We start from the raw sequence: 17,363 nt of genomic DNA, 5'->3' as shown, positions 1-17,363 counted from the left end.
GGAGAAAGCAGACTAGGCTGCGAGTTTTGGAATCTCTTTCCGCAAAAGATTTTTTTCTTTCCTCTGCGATGTAGCATGTAGATCCAGCGTACAATTCCTGCAGTGGCCAGCGTATTTTTCCCGCACCACAGCACATGCACTGCAGTGACTTTGTGGAAGTCTAAGGAAACGGGTCCACACTAGACTCCGACAGACAGGGAAAAACAGTCTTTACTGCGTGATGCCACTTCGACACTGCGCGAAAGGAATTGCCAGCTCGAGAGGGAAGAAGCAGTCCTCGAGGATCGTGACAATCGTTAGACGGCGGTGGCGCTACAGGCTCCCCCCTCTAGAAGATCGGAGAGCGCACACAAAAAGAGTCTAAGGTCGAAGGCAGGTAGGCGGTTTCGAGTCCCAGTGCACCCGGCGAGACGGGGAGGAAACCGGGGTCACGGGGGAGGGGACCGAAGAGACCGCCTACCTGCCTTCGGCCTCCGACAGAAAGGGAAAAAACAGTCTTTACTGCGTGATGCCACTTCGACACTGCGCGAAAGGAATTGCCAGCTCGAGAGGGAAGAAGCAGTCCTCGAGGATCGTGACAATCGTTAGACGGCGGTGGCGCTACAGGCTCCCCCCTCTAGAAGATCGGAGAGCGCACACAAAAAGAGTCTAAGGTCGAAGGCAGGTAGGCGGTTTCGAGTCCCAGTGCACCCGGCGAGACGGGGAGGAAACCGGGGTCACGGGGGAGGGGACCGAAGAGACCGCCTACCTGCCTTCGGCCTCCGACAGAAAGGGAAAAAACAGTCTTTACTGCGTGATGCCACTTCGACACTGCGCGAAAGGAATTGCCAGCTCGAGAGGGAAGAAGCAGTCCTCGAGGATCGTGACAATCGTTAGACGGCGGTGGCGCTACAGGTTCATTGCAGTGCATAAGCAGGATACGTCCGATTGTTTCAGTTTGCTGATAGTGTCAGCAATTTGCGTTATAATTTGGAGTTAGTGAAAGCGCTTCCTCTTCGTACCTGAAGAGCAGGGTTTGTGTATTGCGGGAAGGTCATTTCAGCGAGAGATGTAGTTGATGATTTAGCAGGATTTCCAGAATCCCAGAGTGCTATGTAAATGCTATCTCATTGAGTACAAATGTTCTGTTACTGTTACTGTCTCCCCGGGTTGACAAACTGGAGCTACTGCAGTGGTGCGCAGCAGGTGCTAGTTGGTCCGCTTTTTCGTTGCCACTGACGCTGACGTGGCAGATGATCCATTGCAGGAAGGTGCCTCCACAGATTGACTTGTCTTGGTCACATGATGTTCTGATAGGGATAGAGTTGTTACAGTTTTTACTTCTGACTTTGCTGGGACGAAAGTACGTTCGTCAGGCTGATGAAACCAACGGTCGATTTTAGTGCGATCTTTTGGCTACACAACGCACATATTACACTAAAGCTGGCCTCCAAAAATAGTTTATAAAAGAGATTTGCGTGGAGGTTGTTAAGTGTGACAGTACTCAGCAAAAGTAGCGGGGCAGGTTGTCTCAGCTGCATTTTGTCGTGATCTTTGTTGTGGAGGTGTGCCGAATGAAATATCACTGGAAGTGCACATGGAAAACAAACTAACCGAGCAGAGAAGAACCTATTATCTTAAGCCTTACACTTTACATTTCCACTTCTGTCCTAGCTGTACAGGATTCATGCAAGCCATTACTGGTTGGTAATGACCCGCATTGTAAATAAAAAAACGGCACTAAAGTATTACACGATCTCCAAGATGTACTAAAAAAGCTACCGAAGCACTTCCTCGCTGATATAGTTGGCACTGTCAGTTGCAACCAACAACTTACCCCGGCTCGTATGGGACAACTGACCCGTATGACACCCGCAGTGAGTTTATCTCAGCTGTGGACTTAACTGTGGAGCGTATTCCTCTGGAAATGCGTGACAAGATTTCCGAAAGTTAATTAAACATTACGAACTCGTGCATTCTTTAGAGCTTTAGTGTGTGTCGTGCAAAGTCTGAAAATTGCGAGAACGGCAAATTTTACCTACTCGTGACAGAAACAAGTCTTGTGCTGTGTGTACCTTGCCATACTTTCCACGACAAAGAAAATTTCTTCAGTTAGTGGTTGCTCGTGCCGCTAACAAACAACGGGAAAATGGCACACGAGTGTGACAACTGACCCGTGTGACAACTCTTCCCGGTCTCCCTACAGCGCGCTAGAACGGTTCCGTCTGTGAACACCAGCGTACGTGCGTGAAAAGTGTCACTGACTAGGTTTTGTGTAGCTGCTTTGTTTCCAGCGAGCTGGATTCGCCCTTTTTTCGTAGCCCTAGATTGTGCAACAGGGTCCAGTTATTAAACAGGCTACATGAAGTCATCTCCAAAAACCAGAGTTACGCTGGTCTGCAGGGGTATGAAGAATAATGAATAGTACGTCTGCAGACCTGCGTAACTCTTATTTTTGAAGATGACTTCATGCAGCCCGTTATATTAACTGGATCTTTCGTTTTAGCGTGTCGCTTTTATGTGGAGTTTTTTATTTGGCCAATTTGTTATGAATCAAAATAAAGCTGGGGTCACGTTCATACCTCGAAGTAGAAATGGTAGTAGTATGGGTATGGGTAGTATGGGCTATGGGCGACTGACGATCCAAAAGTCAGTTCGAAGAGGAACAGATAAATTGGTGATGATGACAGGGGGAGTTCGAGAGAGCTACTGCGATGGTTCATCCTAACAGAACGTACACTCTTAAAAATGAGGGGGGGGGGGGGTGATGGCAGGATAGGCTCGCCGTTGGTGGCCACACAGAAGTGGGCGTCGTCACGACTATAGCCAAAAAAAAAGAAAAGGAAAACGCATAGCAAATGAGTTAAAAATGAGTTTCACCACATAGCACGCTCCTAGCCAACCATCATCCCGAACATGGAGGAAGGAAACACAGGAGCGGCCCTTCGAACTTTTTGCCATTGGGACGGGCGTGCCAGCTTTGCACTGCATTCTGGGATGCTCCTGTCTACCATGTGACCGCTCACGTGATCCCAAGAGCATGCGCAAGCCAGCTGCCAAAGCAGACGGCAGGAGTCGTGATTGCCTTGCAGTTCAGATATCTGCATTGTGATGAACGCCGCGCGTCCAGCTTTGTTTGTGTGTGTTCGGAGGTTTACTCTTGGTTTACCCTTCTACTACAAGACCGGTCAGGGTCTGCAGAACAACTACGCAGGACTAGAAACATCATTCGCGGCAGCGATGTTTTTGTGACGACGTGGCAGCGTTTTGTGTGTTTGTAGCTGAAGTGGTAAAGCATGCCAGTAATCAAATTTGTGCAACGATGGAGGAAATCAATTGAATCTGCAGCTGTAGCACAGCGCCAGCTTGGAAAGGAACGATTCAAGATGACTCTCTCACAGACAGGGGTACGAAACAACCGGTCAAGTACGTGCTTACGAAGGAAACGTTATTCCCGTGACAGAGCTGCTTTCTGTTGAACGACAGCCGCAACCGTGGTAAGAACACGTTAACAAAACGTTGTTTCCGCAGTGGTACTCACATGTTAAGAGTAAGTGACTTTGGAAAAGCATGAAAAGCAGCGCCAGCAACAAAGCGTTGCGAAACCGAAACTTTAGAGAGGATCACGTGGTGGACAGGAAGTAATGGCGGTTTTGACAGGAGCGACCGCCAGAGGGGTCCCACGGAAATCTGCTCGAAACGGCCGCTCCTGTGTTTCCTTCCTCCATGATACCGAATGACAACGTTCTCGCCCCTGGTTTGTTGAAAATGGGAGGCGGAGCCTCTTTTGTAGCCATTATGCACGTCAACAAACCAGGGGCGAGAACGTTGCCATTCGAGGTGATGGTTGGCTAGAAGCGTGCTAGAGGTGCAACTCATTTTTAAGAGTGAATGTTTCTGTTTCTCTCTCTCTCTCTCTCTCTCCCTCTCTCTCTCTTTATCTATCTCTGTGTGTGCGTGCAAGAAGAAGGAAGAAGATTGCCAAAAATTATGTGGAAGGCGAGCCGCGACAGTCCAATATGGCATTTCTTTGGGGTTTCGAACGCTGGTCGCCTCCGCTCAACCGTCCAGTGCCCCGTTCCTCAAGTCTAATGGACGAGGGACAAGTCGGTCGAGGGCGCTAGGGCACGTTGGGTAGCGGTTCCAGAGCGCTCCTTTTTATTAAACGGAGTCACTCTTTTTCCGGAGCGTGGCGCTCCTGCACTCCTACCCATCCGTCGGACTGCGTCTCGCGCTCTCCACCCTCCTCTCCAGTCGGACCCACCTGCACCTTATTTATTCCTTTTAAGGCTGCAGACAGCCGGATCGGAAGACGGCTCTACCGGAAAAGAACATTCAGTGACACCCAGAGGCCTAGAAGCGCTTTGCACGCGCAACGTGCACACATCACGTGCACACGCAACACGCTCTCTTGGCTTAAACCCGTTTAGCAGAAGCTCCGGAGCGAGAGGGACAGAGTGCGCTCTGCAGAGCCGTTACTTAACGCACCCATTGATTTCAATTAGGCTGGGGAGCGAACTTTCGCTTTAAGCCACACTTGTGTCCACTCCCGATGTGCCACTCACTTCAAATTTAATAAATTGACTTACTGTTCGAAGTCAGGGCGTGGTTCGCATTCCGACTTGCCGTTATCGAGCACGACTACATCCGTGAGTACCAGGAGGTAGGAATTGAGCAGCAGTGACGCCACAGATGTAGCCACAATGGTGATTCGTGCTCTATTTCTGGTACTGAGTTGGAGCCGCCATAGGGGACATTGGACAGCCAGGCAGCGTTCAGCGGTGAAGGTCACCGTCAGCCAGACGGACCAGAAGCTGAACGTAGACGACAGGAACAGAATGATCTGGCACATTCCGCGTTGGTTCAGCACCTAGAACAAACATATAACTGAAAATTAGATGTGGCCAATTGTCAAAATTAATAGATTATTGTTGGACCAGTTCAACAATTTGAATCGTCAGTTTACATTTCTGGGAATAAGGATACAGCTCGCACCATATAGATAGCTTTGCCCAAGCGCTTTGCCCAGAACCCAACAAATGCTTTGCGTTTCGGGGGGCGTACGCTATTTTTGAAAATAGCGTGGCTACCCAAACTCGCATCAAGTACACACAAAGGGAATACACCCTCTCACGGCGCGAAATGTGTGACAGACAAAGCCACGGAAAAGAAGTAAAAGAAACACACATAGTTTAATGTAAGATAACTTACTTTGCGCAGCGATATGTTGTAAAACTTGTATTTTTCAAATTAAATTAATTTTTGTACGCAAAATTGGCCACCGCGTGACGCGCAAAGTGCTTGCGTTTTTGAGTTGTGGTGGAGAGACCCTATTGTAAAGCTCTCTGGCCCTCACTCCGTTTACGTACACCGTACACCTAGAGCCTGAAGTTTTCGGGAAATATTTTTTTCTAAATTCGGGGGGTAAAAATCGGGTAAATAAACATGTGCACTAAATTCATGCGAATTCGGGTGAAAAAAACTTCCAGTACACTAAATTTGGGGAGAAATCGGGCTCTATTACAAACAAACAGTACTGGTTTGGTACAAACGGTGATGTAACTGCATTTGCTGCCAAACGAATAAGCTATTGCATTCCTACAGACATCCCAGTGAAGGAAATTTGCCGGGTAAAAATCGGGTTCCACCCTAAAGTGTCAACCTTCAATTCGGGGTGCAAATTCGGGGAAGAATCGGGTAAAACCCTAAAACTTCAGGCTCTACGTACACCCTATTGGACACATCCCTATATACAGTAAAACTCCCTTATAAGAACTAGTATCGCGTGTCGCACCACGCACAGCTGCTGTGATTTGTTTCCTATGAAATGGTGGTAGTACGACGTGTATTTTGTTGCAGTTTCTATTGTGTATCATTCAATTCGAATTAGACAAAAGCAATGAGATGGCAGGTCTCAGCAAAGCCACGGAAAAACTGAGCTTCTTTGACACGCAGTATTTTAGATCTGCAACCGAGCCTGTTCGGCAAGGAATGCTTCGGTCAGCACTTCCCTACATTCCTATAAAAGCCCGAAAGTTCCTGAAGTGTGTCGACGTTGAGCCGCTCTTCCTTATCACTACAAAGTCGACTACAAAGTTCTTACCACCTTTCCTGCACCGTTGCCAACGTCCCACCAACTTACAGCGTGGCTGCGACGGCAGAATATGCTGCTGCATGCCGCATCGCACAGGGCACCCGGGAACATTTTCGCAAAAGCTAGTGGGAGAACAGATAACTCCTAGAAACCGCAGGCAAGCGAAAACCACGCTGCGACGATATCCACGCGATCGTTACTGCTGGTGCTACAACTGTAGGTATGATTGACAAAGAAAACGCTGCAGCTTTGCGCGGGACTACTTTTGTGGCCCACTCCAACCAATGTGTGTTTTCTCAGACGCGTTAAAGTAGCACAGAAGTCATTTTTAACACCCTGTTTTCTTCCTATAAAACTGTTAAGTAGGCCGGTAAGATGCACCATGCGAGGTAATTCAGACCACAGAGTCATAGTTATCGCAGAAATTGAATTTAAAATACATCGCAAAAAGCGACCGTGCGCAACGGCGGTGAAGAGCAGTACCAGCCTGTGATCTGCCTGGAACCTCGCGCTGACGCTATAAGGAGAATGCTCGCCGATTGGTCTAGAGAAATGTTGTCTGCTACTCCGCTGTCGTCTGCTACTCGGCTGTTCGGGGTTCTGAAAAAGCCTTTCTCTTGGCTCGGTAATGGTTCGGCCGCTCCTTCTATCCCCAATTCTCCGGCGGAACTTGCAAAACTGGTTTACTGCGGCAAAGGAACAAGGCGCTTACCCCCACTGACCGGAGAACGAGAACGAGTTCTCCTTATAACGTCATCGGTGACGTGGCATCATACCTCCTCATCCTCGTTATACCGTGAACGGGCGGAGCCATGTTTATGTGGTTTTTTTTTTTCTGGGAAACAAATTGCACACATCAAAACCTTTCGTGCTATTCGGTAAAATGACACACACACTTTCATCAGACGTCTTAATTTGAAACTTTTTTGATGGCCCTCTGTACTTCTGTAAGACAAATGGCGGCACAGTTCCCCGTGAAGTCGTCCCAGGACGCACGATCCCCCCCAGCAACATGCTGCCAGGCAGGCAGGCAGACCGCTCGGCAATAACACGCTGCCACCACCATTCAACCAATGTCGCATGGTCAACACGCTGCTGGTAGCGTTTTGTTCTTCACACGCTCCAAGGCAGCGGTCTCGTCCGTGGACAGCCTTACCGCACGACAAGGGGCGGAATTTTCTTTAAACTATCGCTGAATAGTGAATTTTTGCATCACGTTTTGCTGTAGAACTTGCTTCTTACCCGTTTCTATGCAGGATAAACGAAAACGATGCATAGATAAACAGCGCTCCGGAAGAGTGAGAAGAGGAAGCGGAAAAGGGGGTGTCAAAGGCCATTTCCTACATGCGAAACTTGCAATGAAAGTTTTGTGTTGATGCCACCGGGCGCGGCTCCGTGTAATTTTCTGCGGGAGTTTAACCACCTTTGATTACGCAGTCTCTTTCGATAGCTTTCCGTAATTCGTATTTGGTGGATGTACGTAACACGTTACTCGTTTTGAAACGATTTGCAAACCTTTGAAGAAATCATCTCGTAAATGTTGATCTATATGAACTAAACATGCACATGAAAACGCTTATGTTTCTGCAATAGCGTGTTACGAAGCTGTGGCATTCCGAAGGTCACGCGCTGGGCGAGCTCGCCATCGCCCTCAGCTCTCAACCTCCTCGCCCGTTTTTGGAAAGACGTTTTATGACGACGTGGAGAAAGGAGGCACGTTCTCTTCCGTTTCCATGACGACGTAGGCGCTTGAAAAGAGGGAGCCGGCATCGGACCGGCTTCAGAGCCGTTTATAGGGAGAGTTTTGCCATTAGGAGGAGCCTAACTTCAAACGCGTCATGCGACGTCACGGCTGAACAACCTCCGTGGTCGTGCTCTCTTGTTATCTAGTCGTCAACCGGTCGCCGACGCCATATTGATGCTGATCATTGTTTACAATCCAAGGAGAGAAGACACGTGAGTACATCGTCTTTCGAAAGCCCTTCGTCCTTGAACTCTTTCAGTTTGGCAATAGAGCCCCCCTTATCACAGGTGGCTGTGGGTCATAAGCCAGTTATTCCTGTATATTGCATTCACTGCGACAACAAAGCTGGCCGACAGTATCAAAATGGCGCGCACCAGATGGCTGATAAGCGGATTCTGCTTGGATTCAGGCTTTGTGAGCGGCGCAACGACGACTCTGACGTCAAAATAGGCTCCACCCATGAGGCGGCAAAAGATCACAGGATGGCCAAACTCTCCCTATAAATGGTTCTGACCGGCTTCGGTATGGTGACCTTCGAGGTCTCCGGGCAAGCGTGCGCGGATAGAACGCCGCCGCGTCCGCCGATGCGTCCCAGCGCTGTTCGGCCCCGCCGTCGACGGTGGCTTGAAAAAAATTCAGTTTTAAAAACCCAACACCAAAAAAAGCTGGTCAACTGAGGAATGTGGGACTTTGTGTGTCGGCTCCATGGACTACAACGAATGAAATGGAACCACACACACACACAAAGGAATTATGATGGGATGGGGCTGATGCTGGCCAGCAGGCTGGGCACTGCAACAGTGCAAACTGTGCCAACCATGCATTTACTGAGTTTAAAGGCGCTTCTCAACTCCTTTGACTCATACTTTAAGAGGCATTAAGGCTGCGGTCTCACTCCTCCACTGGCACCCGATCTTGAGTTAAATGCATCACTTCGGCCTATGATTCGCCACGAGCTCTTGTAGGAGCCTACCAAAGCGACTTAGGAGCGCGCGACCTTTGAATATAACGATAACGATCGCTATATGAAAGTCCAAGATCAGGGCACTGAAATCGCGCAACTTCGTCAAAGGATTGCGCCGCTTGTGCGTGCCTCTTCCTGACAATACTAACACCTCTGGAAAGCTGCTTTCGTTGGCAAGGACGCTACGGCCTCCGTTTTTTGATGGAGGGTTCTGCACAAGTACATTGGAGCCGAGAGTAAGGCAATGTTCGCGATAACTGCTGTTGTTCTTCAAGAGATTGAGCGAGAACAAAAGAAGTTAGCACTGTTTAGTCTTGTGCGCAGCGTCGTTTTATGATTTGCCGAGAGCACTACGACGTGTTATTTTTTATATATGGTATGGATAATTCACAATAGCATGTTTCAACCACGAAAAATCACACTTCTGCCGATCGTCGTTTTCTACCGTTCTACGATTAAAGACAAATAAGCTGTGCACTGGAGACGTAGGAATATGCGTACAACGACTCCCAGAAGTCTGTCAGTACATCTGCAGCGAGGATGCGACCTCAGAAATACACCCATGCACAACCAGTGAAACCGCCATCTGGTGTCGTGGTTTGTAACCATTCATGATTGCAACTCCAGAGTTTCCTGCAAAGTGGGGCTGAGGTTCAACCGGAACCGGACGGTACAAAGCATCGCTTTCGGTGCCAGTGTTGTCCTTTGTGTGTGTGTGCTGGTTCTTTCATGTCCCTGGTTGACCTTGTGCATTGTAATTGGATGATAATCCGAAACAGGGAGGGAAGAAAGACAGACCGACGCCAGAAAACGTGTCGTCTTACTTCCCTCCCTCTCTGCCTGCGCCTTAGCACTTTTGCGGTTCTGTTTCCCGCTTAGCTCTTTTGGCGTTCTTAGGCACTTTCGCGACGCCAGGGAGCGTCAGCGCGCGTCAGCGGGATGTGCGTCCCGTTGGTCTTCCGGTTAAACCTGTTGCTTGCAAAGATCCTTTCGCCGGCTTGCGCCGCCAGGGTGCGCTAGCACGCGTTATCCGGTTTTGTGCCCCGTAGGTCTTCCGGTTTGCGCCGTTTGTTTGCAAACAGTGAAAGGGTCTAAAAGGGAATGAAAAAAGAAAACGGACACCATGATGACGACCAACATCGGCATCACGGATGTCCTTACAAACGGATGCATGATCGCTCTCCAAGCACCAGTGTGTAGATATTTGTTTCCGCGGGCATGTTTTTGCCTGATTTACTGCATGCATTCCTGCTTCATTTTTTGCCTCTATCGGCAATATAAATCATTGGAATCCGCGAGAAGAGTTTGAAGAAGAGTTGGAAATCTGCGCGCAGAAAAACGTACGTGCGACGTCAGGGCGAAGACATGTGGGCCGTTTCCTTGGCACCAGACTTCGTTCTATCCTGCTGTAGAATAGGCGACCTCAGAAAATTCCAGAGCGCTTAGCGCCGCTTTGATCTATCGGAACTTGCTGATAACAAAGGAGGAGAAGGTCTCCAAGCTGTTTCGAGTCCTCCTTTCTCGGCCGATTGTTCAAGAGGAGTCAAGGTAAGCGAAAACGAAACGTGAAAGACGGTTCATTCCAGTAATCTCCCAGGATGCAACGCGTACGCAAGGAGCACTGGGATTTTCTGAAATCGTCTATTCTGCAGAGAATACGTGAAGAGGAGGTGTAGGGAGAGGACGCTGACACGTAACGGTAAGGTCACGCGAGCTGGTGGAGATTCTCTGATTCGTCCTCCCCTAGATGCCGGTCCGCTGCCGACTGTCAGGACCACGACCTACTTTATGAAGCACGTCATGGTCACGTCAGAATACGAATAGCTCGAGAGGGCGAAAGGGCTTGCAGAATGGTTGTTCGGAGCCAAATACCTTCTGCTAGATATATTTAGGTAAACGTAGTCAGGGACCGAACTTTTTCTTTAAAGGGGCAGTGCAAGAAAAAAAAAGAGAGGCCTTCAATAGACCTCTCCCTGTTTGTAAACAAATGACGTCATAGGGTTCCACAGCGCCACCAATTTGGTAGAGTTGAACTCTTCTCGAAGCAATAGGGGCGAACAAGGTCGCGTCCGAAAGCCAGGATCTTGAGGGGATTACGATGGTCCCTGAAAGGGACGCGACCTTCGGTCCTACTTTTCTTTCACTAGGAGGCAGCGAACACGTGCTCATTCGTGGAACCCAGCCCTCCCCTTCCGATTTATTTCGGTTTCAGTTTGTATACCAACGTCATGATGACGTTCCTCGTCGATCCTGGAAGATCACTCCGTAATGTTTTTTATGCAAGAAGCAGGGCGTAGTTCGTAAGAAATACAAGCCTAGCGCATCTGACGCGTGCACAGTTCGATCTTGACGAGGTTGACGATCACACGTGACGAAGCTCGGGCGCGCGTGTGACGGTCAGAACCAACCAGAAGGGTTGTGATGGTCGGATTTCCATAGTCAGATAGTAGAAGCCGCCATTGATCAACCACGCTGCACCGTTCGGTACGGCCATACAGGGAACGCCTTCGTTGCGTCTTGTCCTGGTCATAGCAGACGAATTTGCCAGAAAGAATAAGAGAATATTCTCCCATAGCCGTCCCGATGTCCTATCTCTTATTCCAGTCCCTCCCTCACCATGCTGCGCATTAAGAGCGCTCTCGCAAATTAAATTACGCTGCAGCAATACCTTGCACTGGAAAAATATTTTGAGTGCTCATTGGTTCTGAAGTACCGCCTGTCGAATTAAGCAGCCTTTTAAGAAACCTAAATGCTATTTCCACTCCCCTTTAATACCCTTTCCAACGGGCGCAATTAACGCCTTAAAATGTGCAGGCCTAAAGAAAAACACGGAAAAGTTGATTCATGCAGAGCGGCAGCCATAAGCCTTGCGAGGGGTAAATAAGGCACAGAAAGAACGAAGGCTCGGCAGCAGGTGCGAACAAATCGAGCAGAAAAGAAGTACGGGGTTAATATTTTAGAGTGCTGAGAAAAGGTTCGCATCAGTATATTTCGTTCTCGTATTCTCATGCCATAACATTCCTCAGCGCACTTTATACGTTCGCATTTCCTTCCGTGTCTTCGCCTTACTCTCCTACACGTGCGCTCTGAAAACGCCACTAATAAGGCAGTACCGGCTGCCATATGGCAATGCCGCGTATGATATAGCGTTCACGCCTCTACGGGCTTCTTTGAAGTCATCTTCTTTAAAGGCCTTAATGGTATAGTCGCCCCTGTCAGACGAGCACGATAAATGCTATTTCAATGCACGGTGAATGCTACGGGAAATCGCATTTACCGTGCCCGTCTGTCAGGGATATAGCACTCTAATGCACTAAATGTCTCCCATTTAACCCCGCTAGCTTCTTGAAAGGACCACTGAGGTGACAATTTTCTTCTCTTCTTCTCTCTCTCCTTTTTCTCCCACCCCTTACCCCCCACCTCCTTGATGCACGGTTTGCAACGAGTAATATGAGCTCCTACGAAACAACGACGGCAACGAGCCGTGCTTCTGTTTCACACATCCTTCAAAATCCGTTTTCTTTCGCCACGCCTGTTTTCCGCCACGCCTGTTTTCCGCCTACCTGTTTGTGATGGCTTTAGTTTTTGAGAACAACAACAACTTTATTGTGTGATGACGATATGGGAGTTTCATCGCCGAGGGAGAAGCAAAGCAGCGATTAAGAATATCTGTATTTTGCCCTCTAAGCTTTGTAACACGATTTGTGAACGTGGCACTAACTGAATTATAAAGTAAACAGTTTGCAAAAGTCGCAGCGCCATCTGTCGCGAGTATCACCAGAGCCTGCGGGAATCATGGGAAATACGTTCTGCAGTAAACGCTGTTCACAGCAATGCTATAATGTCTGTCAATGGCTCTTTCGCACATAATTTTATTCCTGTCACATGCGAATTGATATATGGCATGACTTTGCAACAAATGTTTATTTGTTATACGCATTTCTTACGCGAAAAATAGCTGGTGTGCGTCGCATAGCATGCACCGTCACCGCCATACACCATCGTGTTCTTGCTTTGCCACGTTGGGTAAGCTGGTTTGGGACAGTGTTTCAGGACAGGCAAAGTAAAGTCGGTACGTTGTTCTTACAGGCAAATTTGAAACCGAATAGACCTCTACCCGAGAAACGCCATCATGACGTTGGTAGACAGACTGAAACCGAAACAAATCGGAAGGGGAGGGCTGGGTTCCACGAATGGGTACTTGTTCGCTGCCTCCCATTGAAAGAAAAGTAGGACCGAAGGTCGCGTCCCTTTCAGGGACCATCGTAATCCCCTCAAGACAGTGGCTTTCGGGTGAGACCTTGTTCACCCCAAGCTTCGAGCGTTGTTCAACTCTTCCAGATTGATGGCACTGTCGAACGCTATGACGTCATTTGTTTACAAACAGGCAGAGGTCTATTAGCGCGGTGTACCCGAGCGTTTTTTCTTCTTTTTGTTTTTCTTCTTTTTTTCCCTAGACGTTTCCCACTCGAACTCGAATGCACTTGCGGTAAATTTGAGCAGAACTGCAATCCCCTTCGGTGCAATCACGCTGCGGCGTGTCCGCACAGAAGATAACATGCAGGGGGTCGCCGAAGGTACGCACAAACAGCAATGCTCCGGAGAACACTGCGCGGTTTCGCGCCGCATCGTGGGATTTATCATTTAAGCAAGTTGTATTTTAGACGAGTTTTGTATTTGTATTTTCATTTAGTCTTTTTCAGGAGCGGTCAGTTTTAATTTCACGAGTGGGTGTCGAAGTAGCTTGCTGTTGTTGGCTGCGCACGAGTGGGCATCGTCACGACTATAGCAAAAAAAAAAAAAAAAGAAAAGAGAGGGGGGAACAAGAGCGTTGATGAGTTCAAAGCGAGGCATAGGCAGGATGAACGATACTGATGGGATAGAGGTGCACTGTGGATGAGAGGTGCACTAGACCGGTCTTTCTGCGAGGCTCATTTCTTGAAGAGAACACGAACTTCTCACAGCACCACTAGAAGAACCACTTAGCTGTTCTGAAATTGGGGCGAAGGCACCAGAGGACTGTCGATGTGCTGAATTCCAGTTCTAGCGGCATGTCTGGCTCTTGTAATTGGCCCGCTAATGTGGAGACGAGCGCAAGGCACCCTGAGCAGAGCATACCGTTGAGAATCTAATAACGTCTACCACATGCGGAACAAGTAGCGCCGTTAAGACTTCGTTCGTTTTCGATAAGGCGAGGGAGAGCGTTGTAGGAAATGTAAATCGCGGCTGTTTCCAATATCGTCTGCTCAGCACCCGGGTTGATAGCACTGCAGGCTTTATTGGTTTCGCAGGCCTTGCTCCCATTATATACGCAACGGCATTAGCATCTACTCTTGCGCTGCGAAAAGGTCCTATCCTAAAGAGGGTGTAGGATCGTCCTACGGTGTATCGTCCTATGTCGTCGTACGGTGTATGGTGTATCGTCCTAAAGGTATCGTCTTACGGTGGATACCTAGCATACACGGGAACAACAGACCAGTTACAGCAGCTTTTTGAGAATAAAGGCTGGTTCCGTTGGCTTTGCCTGGTTCCGTTCCCCTGGTGACGTTTCGTGACGTCGCTTCAGGGCTGGCGATAGGAAGCCGCATGTCGATGCCAGGGAAACGGGAACGCCCTCTTGTGGTCACACTGTTCTCAGACTGGCGTCGCGCGCACGTCCTTCTCCGCGGGAAAGCCTACTTGCGTGGATCTCATTGCTTTGAGATGCGTACAAGAAATCATACCGCTCGAGCTGCCGGAAACTAATGCACGGATCTGATAAAGCTCGAAAAAGGCTACCGTGTGCAACAGAAATCACCGGATCGATGCTTGGAGAGCGAACTATCCCTTTAAAGCAATTTGAAGTAGACAACCGATATTATTTAAAAGCTTTTACATCCTCGACCATCAGGTTTTAATCATCTGTTAAATACAGACTAAAACATGAAATTCAATTTCTCCTTCAGATTCCTACCAAAGAACTTGACACCAAGACCTTGCAGTTAAAGGTATGTTTAAGTATGGCGGATGAAGTTTATTCCTTTCATTTGTATGGCCACGTTCAGAACACGCGTTTCACTTACTGCTGCTAATAGCGACACATAAAGGGGGGCACTGCTCCTTCGCGACAGCGCCGCCAGCTGCGGTCTGGGCGCGTGACACCACGCCGCCTGTTCTCTGGATTCTGAAGTTTGCTAACTCAGCTTGCTAGCTGATTCTACGTCAATGGACCCGTTTACATGGGCGCGCTAGAAGCGCGCCGAGTCGGAACGCTCAGAGACTGAGATCAGAACGCTTGTGTTTACATGGGCTGTTCCTGCGGGTGGGAGAATGGGGAAGAGGAGGTAGAAGGATGTGACTTTCCCGCCAGATTTGGGAAGTAACCAAGTTACATAGGTAACTATAGTTTTTGAGAAACTAGTAACTATAACAAATTACTCTTCTTCAGAGAGCAATGTTCAACTGCAACTATATAGTTTCTTGCTTGAGTAACTACAGGGTTTCTTTTTTCTTCGATACAGATTTTTCATTAAAAAACTATAAGGGCTATAGACATCCTGTTTTCACTTCTATCATCTCTGGGCCGGCGGACGTTCTTGGCCATCTGTTGCTCAACCGTCGAATGACCAATTACGTAAAAATCGTTCATTAACTTTTTAATTAACGACGAACGTCCGCCGGCCCAGAGAACACATAAGAAGTTAAAACAGGATGTCTATAGCCCTTATAGTTTTTTTATGAAAAATCTGTATCGCAGGAAAAGACACCCTGTATAGTTGCAGTAACTAATTACTTTCCTTCAGAACTCCATGTCTTTCGCTATAATATCGGAAACCGCGTTTGAAAGATAAAAGAAAAGTGGTCGAAGAACAGCACTTATTGATTTTGCCTTCGGGGCCGAGGTATAGTGTTTGCTCAAACAATTTTCCTGAGTAAACAGAAATCTTTCACAAGTATACCCGAACGTAGATAGATAATTTTACCTCCCATGATGCAAGAAATCTGTAGAGCTCCGTCCACTGGCATGAACTGGGTACGGGGGTTCTCCGAACCAACCGAACCGACTCGATCCAACCCTCAGAAGCTTTTCTCTGGCGGCGGGGAAGCCTTATGTCGCTGGGCTGAAATGATGCTCCCAGGTTTCATCACATGTGATGACTGATTGCAAAAATGTGTCTCCCTGGGATTGAAATCGGTTTAGCGGCTGCTCAGGGACTGCCATGCGCGCTCCCTTCTGGTCACAAGTGAGGTGTCGGGGAACTGAACTTGCACAGACTTTGCGGAACAGTAAGTGCTCGTGAATGATTGTCTCCATATACCGACACTTATGTTACGCTGGGCTGCAATCTCTCGAACTGTTACGCGCCGGTTCTCGACAGACTTGTACGTATCTTGAGTACGTACTCAAAATACAGTATTTTAAATACTTTTTTCGGTATTTTGCGAGGTACTCCACTCAATACTTTTTGCGAGAAGTATTTCTGAAGTATTGAAAACCTTCCTCGTCAAGCATTATCCTCTTTCCTAGTCAAGCCGTATCCAGCACACTTCCCCGCCGTGTCCAGATGTCAGCTCCTTATAACTTCCCCCATCTTTCTTTCTATTTTTTCTTGGGTGGGAGGGGATTCGCGCATCTGTCACTTATCCTCCTGTATAATAAGCTGCTCCCACGCTTGGCCTTGCTTGTCAATAGCCCGACCCCTTCGCCAGAAAAGGGTAAATATTGTCAGGTGAATCCCGAGGGGATTAGGCACACAAGACTCCCGGCATTTATTTCCTTGATCACCAAAGCAATAAACACGCGCCAGAACTTGAAAGACCCAAGCTGACATACAGGAGGGATTACGAAGTTTTGGGTCAGAACATATCACCAAAGTTTATTTTAGATCACCAAAGTTCGCCAAACATTACTTGACACCAAGACCTTACAAATAAAAGATATGCTTAAGTATGGCGGATGAAGTTTATTCATTCCATTTGTACGGCCACGTTCAGAATACTCGTTTCACTTACTGCTAATAGGGACCGTGCGACACCTAAAGGCGGGGGGGGGGGGCGCTGCTCCGTCGCGCCAGCGCCGCCAGCGGCGCTCTTGAGAGTATCCGTGCATCACGCCGCCCGTTCTATGCATTCTCAACTGGAACTGAACATTTGCGTAGCGACCGCCGTAATTAGAAGGGCTGATTTTTGAAGCGCGAATAATGTGAAACCTTCCAGGGGCGCGAACAAAGAAAACGGTGACAAACTGCACAGAAGCAACCACCATATTCACAATGTATCTAACAGTGCGCAAGGGGATACAGTCATAGGCACATTTCTCTGACTCCAGTCACTTGTGACATCATGTTTTTGACTGAGTCTGGTATTCCTTTCGTCCTTTTGACACATTATTGCGCACATAGCTTCGTCACTGAAACCTACATCGTGCGTCCGCTTAATCCATACAAATTAGATACAAATGAACACGTGTGGTCACAACATATTGTCTGACCTTGTACATCTAAAAGCGATAAAACCCCGGTGCAGGGGACACAAAGAGACAACACAGACGAAGCACTGACTGACAAACAACTTTAATGGCAGGGACACATCTTAAATATAGC

General features: G+C 48.2%; 1 protein-coding gene across 2 annotated transcripts in view; it reads right to left on the bottom strand.

Moving 5' to 3' along the window:
* Positions 1-17,363, bottom strand: part of LOC135400931 (uncharacterized) — a 217,024-nt gene that overhangs the window by 27,877 nt on the left and 171,784 nt on the right. For both annotated transcript variants that reach the window (XM_064632951.1, XM_064632952.1), the window contains exon 4: positions 4,569-4,849. In XM_064632951.1, the coding sequence (XP_064489021.1) occupies positions 4,569-4,849 (281 nt within the window). The remainder of the gene's footprint in view (positions 1-4,568; positions 4,850-17,363) is intronic.

The sequence above is a fragment of the Ornithodoros turicata genome, chromosome 7, assembly GCF_037126465.1.
Source record: "Ornithodoros turicata isolate Travis chromosome 7, ASM3712646v1, whole genome shotgun sequence".
Classification (NCBI taxonomy): Eukaryota; Metazoa; Arthropoda; class Arachnida; order Ixodida; family Argasidae; genus Ornithodoros; species Ornithodoros turicata.
Note: the sequence above shows the minus strand (reverse complement) of the source record. Positions and strands in the feature narration are given on the sequence as shown.